The sequence below is a fragment of the Trichosurus vulpecula genome, chromosome 7, assembly GCF_011100635.1.
Source record: "Trichosurus vulpecula isolate mTriVul1 chromosome 7, mTriVul1.pri, whole genome shotgun sequence".
Taxonomy (NCBI): Eukaryota; Metazoa; Chordata; class Mammalia; order Diprotodontia; family Phalangeridae; genus Trichosurus; species Trichosurus vulpecula.
The window spans coordinates 147,314,285-147,334,255 of record NC_050579.1 but is presented as its reverse complement, the minus strand read 5'-3'; the positions used below and the strand labels follow the sequence as shown (position 1 = coordinate 147,334,255).

Genomic DNA, 19,971 nt, shown 5'->3' with positions numbered 1-19,971 from the left:
TAGTTGTGGCATCAATCAGAGTTCTTGTTTCTTTCAGAATCATTTATCTTTACAATGTTTTACAATTATTTAAATTATTTTCTCGAGTCTGCCCACTTTACTCTGCATCAGTTTACATAAGTCTTTCTAGGTTTCTCGGAAACCATCCCTTTCATAATATTTTTCATGGTACAGTAGTATTCCAATGAATTCAGATATCAAAATTTTGTCTAGTCATTCCGCATTTGGTGGGCTGTTCTTTGCCTCCACAAAGAGCTGCTATTAATATTTTTTTACATATGAATCCATTTCCTCTTTTTATAGAATCTCTTTTCCCCAAATCACTTTTATGCTATCCTAAGACAGTTCCCTGAGAGATGACCAGTCTTGAAACTGGGAAAGCTATTTCAAGTTTTGCCTCTGACAGACACTAGCTATGTGACCAGAGGTGAGTCGCTTAATCTCTCATAGCCCCTAGGCAACTCTAAGACAATAAGTTGTAGACCAGTTACCGAACCCATTGGTGGAGAGAGTCCCTATACAGGTGAAATTATACATCTGGACTAAACAACAAAATACATACAGTCCTCCCCCTCACGTCCCACAAACATATAGTGGTCGTTCTAGTCGTTATGTTTTCATAGTTGTTATTCTTATCATCTTTACAGCTAAACTGTGGCAGTATTCCAAGGAAAGATGTGCACATAGCGAGTATGTTTATGTCCCCAAAGCTTTGTCGGGGCCTTCCTCTTTGTGTTTAATTAGTATTTAATTAGTCTATTCAGAAGACACCCAGAGCTTTAAATCAAGTCTTTCTCTTGAGCTCTAGTTCTGCATTATCTATTACCTACTGGATGTTTCCAACCAAGTAACTTATAGGCATCTCTTTTCCTCAATTCACTTTTATGTTATCAAAAGACAGTGCCCTGAGAGATGACCAGTCTTAAATGCTGCCTGAAGAACAAAGTCATTCTACTGAGGATGTGCTGGATTCCCAGATGTTGTTGCAATGGAAGAGCCACCTTTGCAAACTAAAGAGGTTTCTGAGCCTGCCCCAGACCACCAGCAAGAGAAAATCCCTATTATATTCCCTGCCAAACCCATAACTTTCCTATTTCTACCCAGGACACTATCATTTCCCCAGGTTCTCAACCTCAGTTCACTCTCACTTACCCATATGTCCGGTAAGTTGCTAAATCTCGTCATTGCTGCTTCTGCATCATCTCTCTCTCCACTTAGGGCTACTATCCTAGCTGGCTCAGTTTCTCATCTCCTCTTGCCTGGACTATTGCAATAGCTTCCTAATTGGTATCCTTGCCTCGTGTTTCTTGCTGCTCCAATCCATCTGACACACAGCTTGCTAAAGTGATTTTTCTAAATGGACACACAGATCTGTCCATTCTACTTTTCGGCAAAATAAACTCCATTGGCTTCCAATTTCCTTGAGGATCAAATACAAATGCCTCTGCTTAGAAGTTAGAGCCTTTTATAATGTTGCTCCAACCTACCTTAACAGCCTTAGTATATATGACTCCATGGTTCAGCCAAACTGGTTTTCTTGCTTTTCCTTACATTGGACACTCCATTTCCCATCTCCCTGCCTTTATCTGGCTATCCCCCATGCTTAGAATGTATTATGTCCTCAGCTCACCACTGAGTATCCCTAGCTTCCTTCAGAGCTCAGCTGAAGGACACTTCCTACGTGAGTTTTTCTAATTTCTTCTGCCTAGCTGTTAGTACTTCTCCCCATTATGTTGTTTATTACATATCTATCTATATATGTGTGTGTGTGTGTGTATTGTTATTTGTCCTTCATTATCAAAGAGGACCACATATATGTATGTATATACTATTGAATATAAATTTCTCAGTGTCTAGCCTAGAGTCTGGCATCCAGTAGGTGCTTAATAAATACTGGTTGGTTGATTGATTGTGTAACCTGGACAACCCTCCCCTTCCTGTCTATTTCTCTAAGTTCTGCCTATCTAAAGCAATTATATAAATGTCAGCTGTTTTTATTATTTCAAAGGCTAGCCTATCTCATCTCTTCCACGAAGGTTGTTGTGATTACTTCCCTCTGAACGTTGCTTGTGGTCTGCAGCACACAGTTCAACACTTAATTATATAGTCGTATACATGCTTTCCAATAATCTGCTCACAACATAGAATTATCCCAGAATGTCTTCTCTTTGTTGTGGACGCCTATTTTAGAGCCTCTCCCAGGAAAACAACCCCCTGGTTTCTGTACACATCATCAGAAAGCTAAAACCTTGAGTTTGGCTCTTGGGCAGGGCCAAGGGTAAAACATTCAGTAGAGACCTGTTGAATTAAAGACATCTCTGTTAGGCTTCTTGTATAGAGGGCTAGTGTTAGCTGTAGGGAAAATTGTGAAGTTTATCTTTGTTGCTTTCTCACTTCATTTTTTGTCCTTTTCTATCCTCCAGAGCTCCTAACATCAGCCTCCCACTCAAGAATACCCACCCCTGAATTGCCCTGAAATACTCTAGAACAGGGCTGTCCAATCTTAGGTTTTTATTGAAGCAATAAACAATATATTTTGATTTGCCATTTTAGTGAGAGCTCTGTGGTAGCTCGGCTTTGTGTACTAAAGCATTTATGTACATTTCTATGCTTGTATAGAATAAATGAAACTGATGGAACTTCACGGGGCCACATTTTGGACAGCCCTGCTCTAGAATGTGCTGTCCCTGCTCTATTTGTCCTCAGTACTTCTTTCAGAAAACTTCAAATTAAATTGCTGTAGATAACTGATAAAGACTAAGACCCATTTCCTCCATCCTGTCCCACCCCCCAAGTGTTTCTTTACTGATGCAAAAGAATTGGTGATTGGTAGAATTTCAGGCTTTCTAGAAGAGAGACTTTGGGGTGAGAGGTTCCTCTTAAATTGTAACACCCTACTTTGTCAGCATGTTAGGCCACCCCCCCCCCACTTCCCTTACCCTGCCCTAGGAGGAAAGATTAAGAAGGACTGTTTGTGGCTCTTTTCTGCCCACAGTGAAGAGGGAAGAAAGGAGTTGATGGCTTAAGAAGATGCTCTGAGGCTTCTTTCAAAACATGGATTCTGAGGGACACAGGTAGCTGGTCCTCCCTGACTCTCTGTCAGTGGGTACGGTACCCACAAACTGGGTACTCTGGGAGGCCCCAAGTATTGGGAGTGAGGACAACATTAGTGAGTAATGGAATCCTGTGACCAACTCGTGTGGAGGCTGTTCTACCCCCCTTACCTCAGCCTTACTAATAGCATGTACTGGCTTGATTGTTGAACATTAGTCCCAGGGCATTGAGAGGCCTGGCAGTGGGAGATTTTCTTATCCTTTGTGTTAGACAGAGAGACAGTGGAGTGGTAGTCATGAAATGAGGAGAGGAAGGTAGAAGTGTAACGATCCCTTTTAGTTACGGGACAGAGATGGATTTTCTTCTTTGCTAACTAAGGACACAGAGGGGGAAAGTGTGTGTGTGTGTGTGTGTGTATGTGTGTGTTGGAGGAAAAATTTTTTATAATTAAGCTTTAGGTTCAGATACAACAAGCCTGGCTTCAGTTAGAGGGTACAAATGATGAAGCCGAAGAGATCTTCAGATCAAGCTAATTGGCTCAGGCATCTCGTGGAAGAATGAGAAGGAGATTGTCTTAGAAGAAACTATTCAACTGAGAGAGGAGAGTGTACAATCCCAGGTTCCCAGGGCATTTAGACTATAGACACGTCACCAGTAAAACTGGGAAGTCCAGTTTTTTGGGAGCCTAAGGTCTTCAAAGACAAGAGCCTCAGAGTAGCTTCCTGTTGTATACTTTACTCTTCCTTCCCTTCCTCCAGATGACTCCATGCATGTTTGGTTTGGCTGTGTAAAAGCATTATCATTTCCTAGAACTGTTTGTCATTTATATCTCATTACCAGGTAGTGCAATACCAATTATGCCCATCATTAAATCGCTGTCTGATTAACTTTTATGTGTCTTATTTGATTACAACACGATTTTATACCTATATGCCCCGGTCTTTAGAGTTTGTGGCTTGTACAGGGTGTCCCAAAATTCTCAGTTTAAGATCTAATACATTAAAGCTTCACTGAGACTTTTTAGACACCCTGATCCATCACAACTCCTCAGAAAAAAAAAACTGTAGAAATCTGAGTTTTTGTTTTTCCTTTGCACATGTGATACTCATATCTTGTCAACCAGGTAATAAAAGATCTTATACTTTTGCATCCGTCACTGAGTCTAGCACAGCGCTGAACACGTAGCTCTGTAATACCGATTAATTGATTTGTCCAGGAGCTATGTAAAGAAAATAATCAGAGCTGACATCTATGGAATGCTTTTCTCATAACCTTGTGTTAGGCAGGTGATCCCAGAATTATTACTTCTATTTTACAGATGAAAAAAATGAGGCCCTCGGAGGTTCAGTGACTTGCCCATAGTTACACAACTAATATTCATTTTACCTCTTAGTAAATGCTAACCTATTTGACATTTTAAGGAAATGTTGATTGTTGGGGGAAAAGGCATTAAAATAGAAGAAAACTATTTAGCTAACCATTGGGATTTATTTCATTACAACTTCTTTGTATCATTCTGGTAAACTTGTATACCTTAAAAAACCATTTTTCCTTTCAATTGTCATTATCTTTCTTTAAAACAAACAAAAAACCCAACCCTAAGAATCCGCTATCCAGTCATAATATTTTATCATTCCATTTTCCCCTCTGCCTTGCAGCTCCTAACCTTGTTGTTCATCATGTTCTTAACCTCTAATCCCCCCACTACTCAGCTCCTTCCTAGGCCATCACCTCTACATTGGCTGTATCCTACTCCCTTCTCCATCTTGACTCCTAAACTGGGAAGCCAGTTCAACTTCTACTAACCTCTTTTCTTGTCCTCTTTATCATTGTCCTGACAAACTGTGGCCTTTGATTACTCCAGACATCCACTGTATTTGCTTCTATTCACATGCTACTTGACCAAGCTGATGAAAATCACGAAACCATGCTGACTGGGGCCACTACAAATTTGTTACATAATCTCAACTGGGACCTCTTCATAGCAAGGCAAGCAAGCCCTTTACACTTCCTTAATTGAATGACTATTTTACTCAACACCGCAGCTTTTCTAAATATTGTCCTGTCTTCTCAGAGTTGCCATAACTCTCCTTCTCCCAGTCCTGTCATCCAAGAAACTTGCCTCATATATCACTGAAAAAAACTGAGGCCCTTCTCTGAGAGCTCCTTCTTCTCCTTCATCTTATAATACCCTGATGTCTTCCCCCCACTGTCTCCTTCTCCATCCCTGTTTCACAGGAAAAAGTGGCCCTTCTCCTTACCCAGGCATACTCCTCTACATGTCATTATCTTTTAAATAGAGTAGTATAATTAAATTATATAGTCACCAGAGGATTCCATGATCAGATGTAAAGCCATTAAGGTTAGTTGCAGTTAGGGGACTTTTCATCTGGGCCAAGGTTTGCATCATTGTATATAGGGAACGCCTTATAAGTTCTTTCTCCCAAAGCAGATCAGTGATTGAAATGCAGTTTAGAGAATTTTCTGAAGCACTAAGAGATTTAGTAACCTGCCCTGGATGTTAGAGCCAAAATGTGTCAGAGGCCAGCCTTGAGCTCTCTTCTTTTGGTCTCTGAGGCCAGTCCTTTATCATTCCACCCTTCTCTTATTGGCTAGAACACTAAATTGAGGAAAAGAAGATCCAGCTAAGGGTTTACTTCAGAGTTACGTGGTGTCCGAAATTGGAGTGACACATGTCATCTGGAGAGAATGCTATAAAAAAAATAGAAAAGAGGGTCATTGAGGTATCTTTAAAAAAAATGCAGAGAACAGGAGAAAGGCCAGGAAGAAGCACAGACAGGCAGGACAGCTTTGAAAGCTACAAGTTAAACTTATTACACACTTAAAAAGAAAGGCAAACTGAACATAATAGAGATCTAGTTTCATATCTCTTCGTGAGGTAAATGGAAATGCTCATTCCATTTAGTGTTTTAACTTCAAAATAAAAATAAAATTTAAAAAAAGAATATGGTGGCTTAGCCTATCAATCTTTAGAAAGGAGTTCATGAGCAAGAAATTTGTACTTCAAGAAATCCATCCATCTTTCTCACTCTTCTAATCCTTTTCTTTTTTTTCATACAGGTGATGGATGTGGGCACATGGTGACTTACCAAGACAGTGGCACATTGGCATCTAAGAATTATCCAGGGACTTACCCCAATCATACCATATGTGAAAAGACCATTACAGTCCCTCAGGGGAAAAGACTGATTTTGAGACTTGCGGATGTGAATATTGAATCTCAGACATGTGAATCCAACTACTTGCGCTTCATCAGTTCCTCAGCTCAATATGGTACGTAAATTAAATCTGGATTGATATGTTGTGGGGGAAAAAAACAAGGGGACAGAATACTGTCAATAGCTTAATTTAATTCAATTCAACGAGCATTTCTTCCCTGCCTCCTTAACGCCAGGCACCATTTTAGGTGCTAAGGGTACACATGGAGATGTTGAACAATTCTCTAATGGGACCTCTTGGAGAGATGTACCTGTCAGCAAAGGTCATGACTGTGGGTTAAAGATGGGAGGGCAAATTGAAAGCAAAGAAATGTATTAACATGCCAAGGAACCTTCTGATAGCAGCTTCAACTTCCTAGAATACACGTTTAGTTTTTATAACTTGGTAGCCTCACTTGGCATGCACAGCCAATCGGCAGTCTTCTGCACCAACTTAGGATAGATTAGTAACATCTTTCACAGGAGAAGAGAAGGTAGAGAAAGGGGGAAATCATTCAAGCAAGAATGAAGGGGGATTCTGTGGGAGTCTTTCCCATGTAGCTGGTAGGGTGTGTTATCTGAATGAGAATACATTCCCCGTTCAAGGGCACGAGGCAACGAGAGGTGACTAAATACTCTCTCAATTGTGAAAGAAGCCCTTTTAGACAAACTATAGGGTTGAGGTAGCCATTTAGACAAGACTGCATGTGTCTCTTATCCAAGGACAATAAATATTTTTATTGCAATTGTAGATGAGACCACCTACTTTATATAGTTTATTACATTTCATTTCTCCTTATTTTCCACTATTAGGCCACCAGGAGGTTGGCGGATTTCTGCTTTGTTAGTCCATCGAGGATTATGGTTCCTGTTTTTCCTTTACAAAGACAAAAACAAAACAAGGCTTGCCTACAAGGAGTTTACATTCTCCCAGTAGGATACAAAGAGTGGAAAAACAAATTGGTGTAAGCCAGGTTCTGAATTGGTTTTTTGTCATGGACCCCTTTGACAGTCTGTTGAAATGTTGCAGACTCTTCTCAGAATAATATTTTTGATGTGTAAAACACATAAGATTATGAGGGAAACCAAAGATTACTAAAAAAACCATTCTTTTCCCATCCAAGTTATAGACCCCTTGAAATCCTTCCATGTACCCCAGGTTAAAAGCTGTTTAGTAAGCTATATAAATAAGTGGACTAGAAACATATAATTCATAGGGTGAAGGGACAAATGCAATAAAGCAATACTCATATTGCTTAGTTACTTTATTTTGTGTTTATTTACTTGTCGGTAAGATAATTTGGTTTTAATATCTGTAAATATAGAAACTTCCAAAATTTGAATTTCTTATAAACCCTGGATTTAGCCGTATTTCCTTGATCTTTGTAGATGAACTCTGAGGGTGCTGCCAAAAGAACTAGACATTATGTAACCTATGACTCTTGGATGCTAAACCAGTAAAATCAGTCTCATCCCTCTATAATCAGCCAGGCCCCAGGACTCCACAGACCCCCACCTTGACCATTACCCAAACAACTGCGTGTACCTACCTCTCTTTGTTCTCCAACTTTTACTGTGAAGAGTGACTATCTACTGTCTGATTTCATTCAGAATCCCTGTGATTCCAAGTTGCAGTGAAAGTGAAGGGCCTTTCTCTGGCCACCACTCCCTGATTCCTCATACCAATCCTCGTTAACCCCATCCCTCTTGTGTACCTTCTCCACTCTACCTTACTCCTTCTATTGTATCCTCCGGAACCTCCAATCTATCGATAACAAACCACTCTTCACATTAGATCTGTTTCCTCCCTCCAGAATCATCTCTGTATATATTTTGTATTTATTTTTCTATAAATTTCCCACTTCACTCCCTATCCCCCCTCAAGTATAAAAAAGGTCCTTGAGGGGAGGACCCTCAAGAATCCTGTTTTTTTTATTCCTTGATTTTTTATTGCCTGTGTGGCTTGTAGCTGCTAATAAAGGCTTCCTGAGAAATTGGTGAGAAATACTAGAATTGAACTTGAAACTTGAAACTCATCCTGTAGATAGGTTCCTAGGAATCTGGAGGTGTACTAAGACACTTAACAAATGTTTTCTAAATTTAAAAATTTAAGGGACTCCTTTTTTATATTTCCATAATTAATGTAAAACTATATTTTATATTACATTTACAGAGCTGAGTGAAATGACATATTTCACTCAGCTCTGTAAAACTGTCATTGGCTGTTATGTAGAAGCTGTTAACAATCCTCATTCTCAGTCATGGGGACTACATGTTTACTAATAAAACTTGACAGGCCTTCCTTTTGTTCTTGGCCCAGAAAGTTGAATTCTGTCCTGTTGAGTTCTCCCACACTCTGCAGGCCCAGACCAGTGATGAGCATATTCAGTTACTGAAACTTTCCCAGACAGACACCATGGAAAAAAACATCCCTTAAGATTTTTATCCCAGGGTACTTTCTGTCTCTGTTAATGACAGGCTGCTTAATTACTCCTACAAAGAACTTCAAGTAGTTGGAAACTTATAAGGATGATACTGTTTTCTTTTGGGCTGTATCTCCCATTTGTGTTAAGTTGAAAACTCAGAAATCTGGGAATGCTTGAGGCTTCTGGGGCCAATTTGCTATTTAGTACTTCTCATCATCAAATGTTTATAAGCTTACTAAGAAGTGCTCTAAGAACAGCATTAGCTAGGAAAATAGCTCGTATTCTAGAGAAGTGTTTGCATGTCAGAGCTTAAATGGAAATAGAAAATGGTAAGGTAGGGTGCCTCGGGGTCAGATCATGTCTTCTTTGGGAAAGCCTCCTTCATATCTTTTCCAGCCATGAGTAATTAATTAATTTTCATTTGCTGACAAAGTGGCAGGTATAATCTTCCTTTGCTGCCATCATATTGCCCAAGGCAGTGTGGGTGGAGTGAGAGTAACCAGAATGGCCAGGTCACACACTGTTAGGCAGGTTTCTGAGGTGAGTAATGACTCTGGGAGCTTTGAATTATGTGGATAAAGACGGTGGGAAATACACTAGTATATGTAAATAGAGAAAGGCACAGATTAACCATGTGCCATATGTGCTAGGTTTCAAGATAAACATTCATCTTATGATAAACTTGATAAAATTTCTGAATTCCTGAAGTCTAGGCCCTAAGATGCTCCTAGTAAATATGTAATAGAACTATAATTCACTTATAGCAATAAAAGCTAGTTAATTATTAATCTTTCTCAGGATCCAAAGCTTCAAAACTTTGTCATTAATGAAGGAAGAAAATGATCAGACCTCTCTCAAGTACGTTTTTGCTTGAGGAGAGTCATTTAAGCTTATTTTTTTCATCCGTTACAGAAGAAAATGTCCAGCATTTTTCAGAACTCCTGCATTTTTGTGGCTACCACAAAATACCTTTGTATATCTTTGTATCAAAGATTAATGTCACCAATATTTTAATTTTTTGTCAAAGTGTCTCTTGTTGGTGTGCGTTACACAGTAATGCATCTTGATTAACAAATCCTCTGAGGTCAGAGCTTTTGACAAAGTCATCCTGGGAGTAAGGAGTGGGTTGAGAGAAGTTCTAGATTTGTTAGCACTGAGTTCTCAGATGCAATGTATCCCAGAGGGAAACAATAGTGGTACTGTGTCAGGTGTAGATAGCTCTTGGAGGTAGATCAGAATGTAGGCCTGGCTCCTTATTCCTGGAGCTCACGTGCCTCTGTTACCTAATAAACAATAATAATAGTCATAGAAATAATAATAGAATTTTTATATATCGCCTATTGCAGACACTGTGCTAAATGCTTTACAAACAGTATTTCATTTTATCCTCACAACTACCCTGCGAGGTAGTTGTTCTTATTATTCCTACTTTACAGTTGAGGAAACTGAGGCAAACAGGTTAAATTGATTGCTCACGGTCACATAACTAGTAAGACCAGATTTGAACTCAGTCTTCCTGACTTCAGGCCCACTGTTCTACCCATTGTACAACTAGCTGCCTTGTTATCATCTGGCAGCAGGATCAATACCCTCCAGGCTATATGAAGTATGTAGCTCTGTGTCACTGGAAAGAGACATGTCCAGAGGGAGGTTTTAGAGCCTGTGAGCCTGTATAGGTAACATATTTCACCTGGAGGGAGAAGAAAAAGAATTCATCTTCTAGAATCTATCACTGTGTTTCACAGAATTTCTACTAAGGTAACACCATTTGTGACAGCAAAGAATGGTGTTATAACATGTCTTTTTTGTTGTTAATTAGAACTAGAATTACTCTGTTCAGTTTGATTTTTGTTAGCCAGTTCCCAAAGTTTTACTTGATATAACTTTGATATTTTAAATCCACTAACATTAAAAAAAATCAGAAGAGCTATTACGTGGGAGATTTGAATGATTTCTCTTTTTCTATATATGCATGTATATATATATGTCATACTTCTATTAACTAAGCTCTGCAAAGGTTCATCAGTGAATACACTGAAAAGAGGCTTTTTTTAAACCATATCACTGTGCAGCTTATTTTAAAAAAAATTTCACCCCATGTCAGCATTGTTTTGTAACTCTTGGCTCACATACTGAAGGCACTTTTGTAATTCACATTCCTAACAACAGAATGCACTATCGACAAATTTGACCACCCACACAGGCTTCACAGCAGTCAGTCAGAACTTGTATTTGCTCCCTCATGTTATTGGGAACAATGGGGAGTATAACGCAGACGCTCTGGATTATTGCCATTTTATCATATGCTATTTCTTACAGTACTACCAGATGGATCTTCTTTAATATCTGAAAGAGGAGAGGACACAAAATATTTGGAGCAAATCAGAAAAGGAGACTAAGGAAGCATCAATAACCTATATGCCTTCATTCCCTTCTGTACAAAATCTAAAATCTCAGAGAATAATCTCTGCATATATCGAGGGCATCCTTGATGAAGCTTTATGACAAGAGGGAATAGCCAGTGCTTAGCAAATGCTTTTCTACAGTGGATCCCATCTTTATAATTATTGTTCTTGTGCTCGTTCAGTTGTTTCAGTCCTATCCAACTTTTCATGGCCTTATTTGAGGTTTTCTTGGCAAAGATACTGGAGTGGTTTGCCATTTTTTTCTCCAGCTCATTTTACAGATGAAGAAACTGAGGCAAACAGGGTTAAGTGACTTTCCCAGGGTCACATAGCTAGTGAGTGTCTGAGGTCAGATTTGAACTCACAAAAATGAGTCTTTCTGACTCTAGGTCCAGCACTCTATCTACTTTGCCATCTAGCTGACTATGTAACTGTATATATAAGATCCCCCTGTATTTATTGTCTGTTGACAATGAAAAAGTATTTCATTTAGTAGAGCAGGATGATCAAAGGATCATAGATACAGAGCTGGAAAAGACGTTAAAGGCCAGCTAGCCTAATCCCTCATTTCGCAGCTGAGTAGAATGAACCCCAGAAAGGCTAAGTAATTTGCTGAAGGTAAAGTAAATAGAAAGAGATGGGATTTGAACCAACATCCTCTGACTCCAAGGCCAGCACTATTTCCATTAAAGGCCCTCATCCAATCGTTTGTTTTCCATGCATATGTTAAAATCTCTTGAAAGGTGTAACAACAGACCTTATTCAATTACCCTCTGATTTATTAATATCAAAAGTTATGTTTTATAACTTTCTATCATAGAGGCGCATGCTTACCAAAGTTGTTTGCCACTGTCATGGAAGAAGTCCTGCTCGACAGCCAGATTGAAGAAGAATTTCCTATAGGTACAACTTCCTTCAGATGCTCCTGCTAACTTGAGAATGTATTCCCTCTTCACCTTCTACCTTGTAGAAATGCTTGTTGATATTGTTCAGTCATGTCCAACCCTTTGTGACTCCATTTGGGTAGTTTTTGGCAAAGATACTGGAGTGGTTTTGCCATTTCCTTCTCCAGCTCATTTTACAGATGGGGAAACTGAAGCCAACAGGTTAAGTGACTTGCCCAGGGTCACACAGCTAGTAAGTGTTTGAGGCCAGATTTGAACTTAGGGAAGGTGAGTCTTCTAGACTCTAGGCCCAGCACCCCATCCACTGAACTACCCAGTTGCTAACTTTTTTCAAAGCCCAAGCCCCATTTCTAACACCAGTTCTTTCCTGATTCTCCAGTTTTTAGTGCTGTCTCTTAAAACTATTTCTTTGTATGATTGTAGATATGCTTTGTGTTTACAAATATAGGTTTATATTGTATCCCTTCAGTAGAATATAAGCTCATGGAGAGTGGGCTAGGAGCTTTCGAGGTTATGGGGAGACATAGCTGGTGAGGTAGAGAGATGTATTGGTCAGTTTCCCTTTCCCTCTCCTCCTCTTCTTTTCAATGTAGTGGCCCATAGAAGCTAGGAAGCAGGTGATAGAATCCAAGGAGCAGTTAATTAAGACTTCTACTCCTCTCAGTAGTAGTTGCTTACATTTAAGGGACATTGTATAAGTCTAACAATTGTAGAATAGGGACATCTTGCACCGTATGTATTGGCTGTGTTTCTTTTTCTCTGACAGGAATGGTGTTGGGTTAGGGGCGGGCAGGTGGGGAACAACCTAAGTTGCTTTTATGCTTTTTTTAACTAATTTTTTTTAAAACAGATTTACTTTTTTTCCCTCCCACCTCCTTTTTCTCATACACATGTGTACACACACACACACACACACACACACACACACACACACACACACATATTGAGAAAGCAAAGGAAAAAAATCCTCTGTTACAAACATGCATAGTCAAGCAAAACAAATTCCCACATTGGCCATGTCTAAAAAATTATTATTTAAAATTATTACAATAAATAAATTAGCTAAATAATAGATGATAAAATAATATTTAATAAACTATTAAAATAATAAAATAATTAATAAAAATATTGTAGTTAATGTCTCATTCTGTACTCTTGAGTCCATCGCCTCTCTATTGGGAGGTGGCCAGCCTGTTTCATTATGCATCTTCAGGAGTCATGATTGATCGTGGTGCTGATCAGAGTTCCTAAGACTTTCATAATTGAGTGCCTTTATAATATTGTTGTTATTGTAGAAAAATCCTGGCTCTTCTCACTCTGCATCAATTCATACATCTTTCCAAGTTTCTCTGAAACCATCTACTTCATCATTTCATTCAGCACAGTAGTACTCCATCACAGCCATGTGTCATAACTCATCTAGTAATTCCCCAGTTGATGGGCACTCCCTCAGTTTTCAACTCTTTGCCACTGCAAAAAGAACTGCTATAAAGATTTTTGTACACATGGTGCTTTTCCTCTTTCTTTTATCTCTTTGGAGTATAGACTTAGCCATATCACTGATAAAAAGGATATGCACAGTTTAATATTTAAGTTGTTTTTTGAAGGGAGCTGAGTTAAATGTTTGCAGATTCTACACCTGGCTATTATTAACATACACTCGGTTTCCAGAAAGAAAAACCATTGTCCATTTTGAAAATATTTTAATAACTGTACTTCAGTATAATTGCTTCCCTTTGTGGTCACAAATATTTTAATTTATTCATTTAAAAACAAAAGGGTCCATAAGCTTCCCAAGACTGCCAAAGGGATCCATGACTCAAAAGAAATTAAGAACCCTTGACCTAAAAGGAAAGTTGTGCCTTTGTGGAGGTGAGCAGGATTTCAGAATGGACATTGAGGCTGCTTGATTCACTGCCCTTCATGGATTGAGGCCTTGGTATCAAGAGGCCTAAACACACTGCCCCTGGATTCTTGATGCAGGAATCAAGAGTCCTAAGTACTACCCCTCGATTCTTGATTAGTTTTTGTGACATTATATAGAAGCTGCTTTTTTTAATGTTAAAGTTTCTCTTTTTTAAGATAAAAGAGGGAAGAAAAGCAAATGGACTTGATAATTCTGGACATATTACAATAACTATAAGCTCTGCCTCCTGACTGTGCTGAACAACCTGGGGGCAACAAGACTGACCCAAGTCGACTGGCTTTGGCAATTTCAGCTCTTTCTGAGAATGCTTCCCAAAACTCCTCTGAAGGCAAATAGACACACATATATAACATGTAGACACATACACATTAGTATATGTATGGTAGCTAGGTGCCTCAGTCGGTAGCCCATGGGATGGCGAGTCAGGAAAACCCGAGTTCAAATGTGGTCTCTGACACTGACTAGCTGCATGACCCTAGGCAAGTCACTTAACCTGTTTGCCTCAGTTTCTATATAAGTTCAGCGGGGGTGATGATAATAGCACCAACCTCCCAGGGTTGTTGTGAGGGTCAAATGAGATAATAATTGTAAAGCGGTTAGCAGAGTGCCTGACACATAGTAAGCACTATATAAATGTTACCTATTGTTGTTGTTATTACTACATATATGTGTTTGTGGGTTTATTTATAGCATTAATTTTTCAGTTGTGTCTGATTCTTTGTGAAAACCCATTTGGGGTTTTCTTGGCAGAGATCCCAGAGTGGTTTGCCATTTCCTTCTCCGGCTCATTTTACAGAGGAAGAAACTGAGGCAGACAGGGTTAAGTGACTTGCCCAGGCTCACACAGCTAGCAGGTATCTGAGGCCAGATTTGAGCTCAGGAAGAGGAGTCTTCCTGACTTCAGGCTTGGGGCTCTATCCACTGTGCCACCTAGTTGCTTGATAGATAAATAGATAGCTATAGACCTATAGATATATGTCTGCATATAGCTATATCTACATATGGTTATAGATCAATAGCTATATCTATATCTATAGATACATAGTTTTATTTATGTCATTTGATTTTTGTACACATAGATTTTTGCTAAACAGTTCTACTTCCTTTCCCCATAGACAACTGAGCACAAGAATGGGAGTCCAAACTGTATTTCTGGCCCTGTTCACAGTATTCTTGAGGGCCTTGAGCAGGTCATTCATCAAAGAAAAGTGAAATGTCTACTTCTCGAAAGATTTCTGAAAGACTAATAATTTTTGTAAAACATCTGGTCTCTTCTGAAGGAATCCTAGACTGTGAACCATGTGTCTTTTCCCTTTTCCTACTAATAATGCCTCAGAGCCACCTTAAACACTAGATAACGACTAAGTTTAGTGCCTTATAAAGGTCTGACACCTTGAATACTTGATTCTTCTTGAAATGAAACTGATGCATCTCTTGCTTTCAAGAGAACAAAGTACACCTTCTGCCTCTGGTAGCGCATAGGACCGCAGTGGAGTGCCATAGTCCTATTACTTTTTAGAGCTACCTTCTACACCCAGTGACCTTGCCAAAGGGAAGTTCCAGCTCAAGCACCATGTGGTTTGGTTGTGACTCACTAGCACCTGGTCCTGATAAAGTTGGGATGATATATATTGGGAAAATGGGGGTGGGGTGGGAAATGGAATTGGGGAAGATCTGATGTAGAGCAGAATTGTCTTCTATAGCAGGAAGTTGGAGGCGAGTGAACTTCTCTCAATTGGGTATTTTCGTTTTCATTCAGCTACACAAACTCCTTCTTTATTATAAGGGTCATAGAGCCAGAGCTAGGAGGGAACTCAGATGCCATCCAGTCCAAGCCTAGGATTTTACAGATGAAAAGTCTGATACCCAAAGAGGTTAAGTGATTTGTCTGAAGTTTACAGGGGTAGTATGTTACAGAAGCAACATTTGAACCCAGGTCCTCTGACTCTGCTGCCCCAACATCCTGACCCACCTCACCCCGTCTTCTTTTTTTTTTTTCCTGTGGATTGTGAGAGTTTTCTAGCGGAAAACATCTTCCAAACAGCAGTGGGTCTGAAGTTAACCAACTTGTGTTTGAATCCTGGCTCTGCTACTTCATTACCTGCACAACACTAGGAAAATTACTTTTTAGGGGCCTCTATTTCTTTATCTAATAAAGTAGGTCCTGTTCCAGCTCTGATCGTATGATTCTAAGATATGCAGGGCATTCCTTATGAGGCAGAGGCAAAAGTCCTCTGAAGGCAAATAGACAACATGCCTTTGTGGAAGTGAGCAGGATTCCAGCACTGTCATTGAGGCTGCCTGATTTACTGTCCTACACATGGATTGAGGCCTAGGAATCAAGAGGCCTAAATACTACCCCTAGATTCGGGGTTTGAGATACAGGGTTTGAGCCAACAGCCAGTGAATCCACGAGCATCTATTAAATGCCTTCTACGTTCCAGGCACTGTGCTAAGCACTGTTAACCACTGTTTAATGAAGACATGGAACAGTTTTTATCCAACCAAGTGTGGCCATGAGTCCCCAAAAGACATGGAAAACTTCCTTGAAGAGAATAAAACTAAACATTGGGTCTTACTCCCTGAATTGTGTTAACTCAGCAGGGCATTAGGAAGATGCTCAGTGGCTCAGGAATTCCTAAACATTGTCTTCCACCTAACTTTTGTCTACTCTGAAAAGTATGCTATATCCCCTCTCCCTACACCGCTCCCAATCCCCACCTTCCCTGGCACTCCCCCCACCCCCCAGCAGCTGCTGGAGCTGGGATTTTGCTAATGTTACAGTCTAGCCTGAGGCTCTTTTTTGCACATGGACATTTCCCTCTGATGTGTTTGGGTTCAGTCTTATGAGGCCTGGAGATGCATCCGTCAGGACATGGTTCATAGACTTCAGTGTAACTGAAGGCTTCTGGACTGACCTGTTACAAAGCACATTTGTCTTCCCTAATACAGCCAGGAAATGTGCCTGCTCACTTCCTCTAGACTGTGGTAGCTCTTGCTTTTCCTTGAGTAGGATCTGGAATTTCCTCTGCCGTCTTCATGGAGAATTTGGCCGTAATTTAAAGAGTATGTGTATAGTCCTCTGTTTACAAAGCACTATATACATACACACATGCTTTGCAAACAGAATTATATATAACATACTTATGTACATTTATACGTCTATATCCATATCACCTCAGTGTTTCATTTTGATAGATTAGAAACTGAGGCACAAATAGTCATTTGTCCATGATCATGTGACTAGTAAACATGAGTGGTAGGTTTTGAACCCTGGTTTCTCTCTCACTTCCAGGTGCTCACTACTTCATTCTGCTGTGTAGCTAGCCCATTGGGTGCTAGGCCCTGGACTTGATATTACAATGGCGCTTAGAACGGCATTCCAAGTGGAATTCCCTGCTGCCCCTTCCAGTGACCCAGGGCTTCTCACTTGCCATCAATCAGAGCATTGGGTGTTCTTGTCTAACTGTTGACTAGCCGCAGGAGTGAAGCGGCTTGTTGGCTAATTGGAAAAGAATGCACTCCTGGGAAATTAGACTTGAGTTAGCCGTCATGCTGGCTTGAAGTTATAAATGGAGAAATTCAACGTCTAGCCTTGTGAAGTGTACAGACATGCCCAGAATCTTATTGGTCTAATCCTGAAGCCTCCTCTTAGGCATTAGCTGCACGTGGATGTTTCCCTCTGATGTGTTTGGGTTCAGTCTTATGAGGCCTGGAGATACATCTGTCAAGACATGGTTCATAGACTTAGGGATTCACAGAACTAGAAGGCAGGTCAGAGGTCATCTGGCTCCAGTTCCTATCTGAATAGGAATCCCTTTCAAAATAGGTGACTATGTGAATTATAGTTATGAGGCCTCTGCTAGATTTCCCTTCCACCTATTAATGTGCAGAATTAGATCAAGTCAACAAGCATAATTAGGCACTTACTATCTTCCAAACACAGTGTTAATCATTAGGAATACAAAGACAGACAAAAACAGCCCTGCCCTCTAAGAGTTCACATTGTAGTAGAAGAGAGGGAAGAGGGGAGGGAGAAGAGTAAGAATTTATTAAGCACCTACTATGTACCAGCTACTGTGCTAAGGGCTTTACAAATATTTTTTTATTTGATTCTCACAGCAACCCTGGGAGGTAAATGTTACTGTTATCCCCATTTTAATGTTAAGGAAACTGAGGCAGACAGAGGTTAAGTGACTTGCCTAGGTTCACACAGCAAGTAAGTGTCTGAGCGGAATTCGAACTCAGGTCTTCCTGACTCCAGGCCCAGGACTTTATCTATTGCACCAGCTAGCTTCTTCTGGAAGGGAAAAATGTAAATAACTAGGTTCATACAAGATATACAAAGTGGATAGAAGATAATATAAGTAGGGAAGGCATTAACAGATGACGGACCAGTAAAGGTCTGTGGCAGAAGGTGGTACTTGAGCTGAGTTTTGAAGAAAGCCAAGGATACTGGTGGTATAAATATGTGTATACATACTCTCTCTCTCTCACACACACACACACACACACACACACACACACACACACTTGCGTATGTATATGTCATTTATATAGTCAGCAAGCTATTTGGAAGCATTTCTTCTGAAAAATTCTTGTAGTAATAAGGAATTTGATCATAGCTGAGAATGCTCAAGGATGGGGGTACAGAGTATAAAAAAATCAAAACCAAATTATAATAATTAACTTCAAAATGCCAAACTTCTAGGTAAGGTCTTCCTGTGGCTTCTCATCAATTTGTTTTTACTTATCATGGCCTGTCCATTTTCTTCCACATTTACTTCCCTTCTAACTCTGAGTTTATAATCATTAAATGTTTCTTATTACAAGTTGGAGCCTCTTTGAGAATGTCAAGTCTGCTGACAGTCGTTGATTTAGCTATTTTACCCTGGGCAATATAACAGAGACCCACCCTATCCACAGTCTAGTATCACTATGACTATGATTAACTTTTTCAAATAAATGTGCATTATCTAAGTGTGTCTGTCAGAGAGACAGACAGAAAGACAGACAGAGAGACAGACAGAGGAAGAGACAGAGAGAGAGAGAGAGAGATTAAGAAGAGTGGGTGGAGAAGACCTTTCTTCTACATTCTTATGTTCTTATGACACTTTGTAATAATATTGAGAGTTGGATTCCTGCAGGATAAGGGGTGAAATGTGTTTTCAAATTTTCTTTCTTTGATTCTCTGTCCAAAAAAAAAATTTTAAAGGCTGTGTCCATTGTGGAACCCTCTATTTGACACAAGCAATTCACACACACACACACACACACACACACACATTTTCACACACAAACATACACACACCTTTAATGAGCTGCTTAGCACTGTTTTCTGCTCAGGCAACCTATAAGGCGTCATAATATTTTGTTACTTTATTTCCCATGGTCCAGGCAATTGTTCAGATGCATCTTCACTGAAAAACCAAATTAAGCCATTGCTGAAGGGGTATTGTAAAAGATCTAGAATGTTGAGATGGATGGTGGTTGTTCACATAATGTTATTGATGTAACTGTTTTAAGCTGGTAAATACTGAGGAAGGAAAAATGTTCATTTTATTAAAGCAGTATTATGCTCATGAATGCCACATTTAAATGAAAGATCATGTAGATAGGGCCCCATCAGAAAAATGGGCTGGGCCTTCACTTCTGTTTCTCTAGAACTCAATTAGGAGAAAAGACAGGCCTGGGCACCTGAGTTATGGTTTCTGCTCAAGACTCTTGACTGACTCACTTATGTGACTTGACCTAGGTTTCGTATTGCTGTGCTTAGGATCATTGGATCTTAGATTTAGAGCTGGGAAGAGACTTAAGGGAATATAGTCCAAATCCTTCTCATCAGAAGAGGAAACTGAGGTCTAGAAGGTTTAATGACTTGCCAGCAGTCATACAGGTAGTAAGTATCAAAGGTAGTATTTGAACCCAAGTCCTAGGACTCCAGATCCAATGTTATTTCAATTTAATATCTTCCTACCATGCTTGTGATGTCTTTTCCCAACTTCATGTAAAAACAATTTTTAACGTTTGTTTTTT

General features: G+C 39.7%; 1 protein-coding gene across 1 annotated transcript in view; it reads left to right on the top strand.

The window, feature by feature from the left end:
- DCBLD1 (discoidin, CUB and LCCL domain containing 1) overlaps positions 1-19,971 on the top strand; it is a 95,714-nt gene that overhangs the window by 29,122 nt on the left and 46,621 nt on the right. The window contains exon 2 of the mRNA XM_036769321.1: positions 6,136-6,348. Coding sequence (XP_036625216.1) covers positions 6,136-6,348 — 213 coding nt within the window. The remainder of the gene's footprint in view (positions 1-6,135; positions 6,349-19,971) is intronic.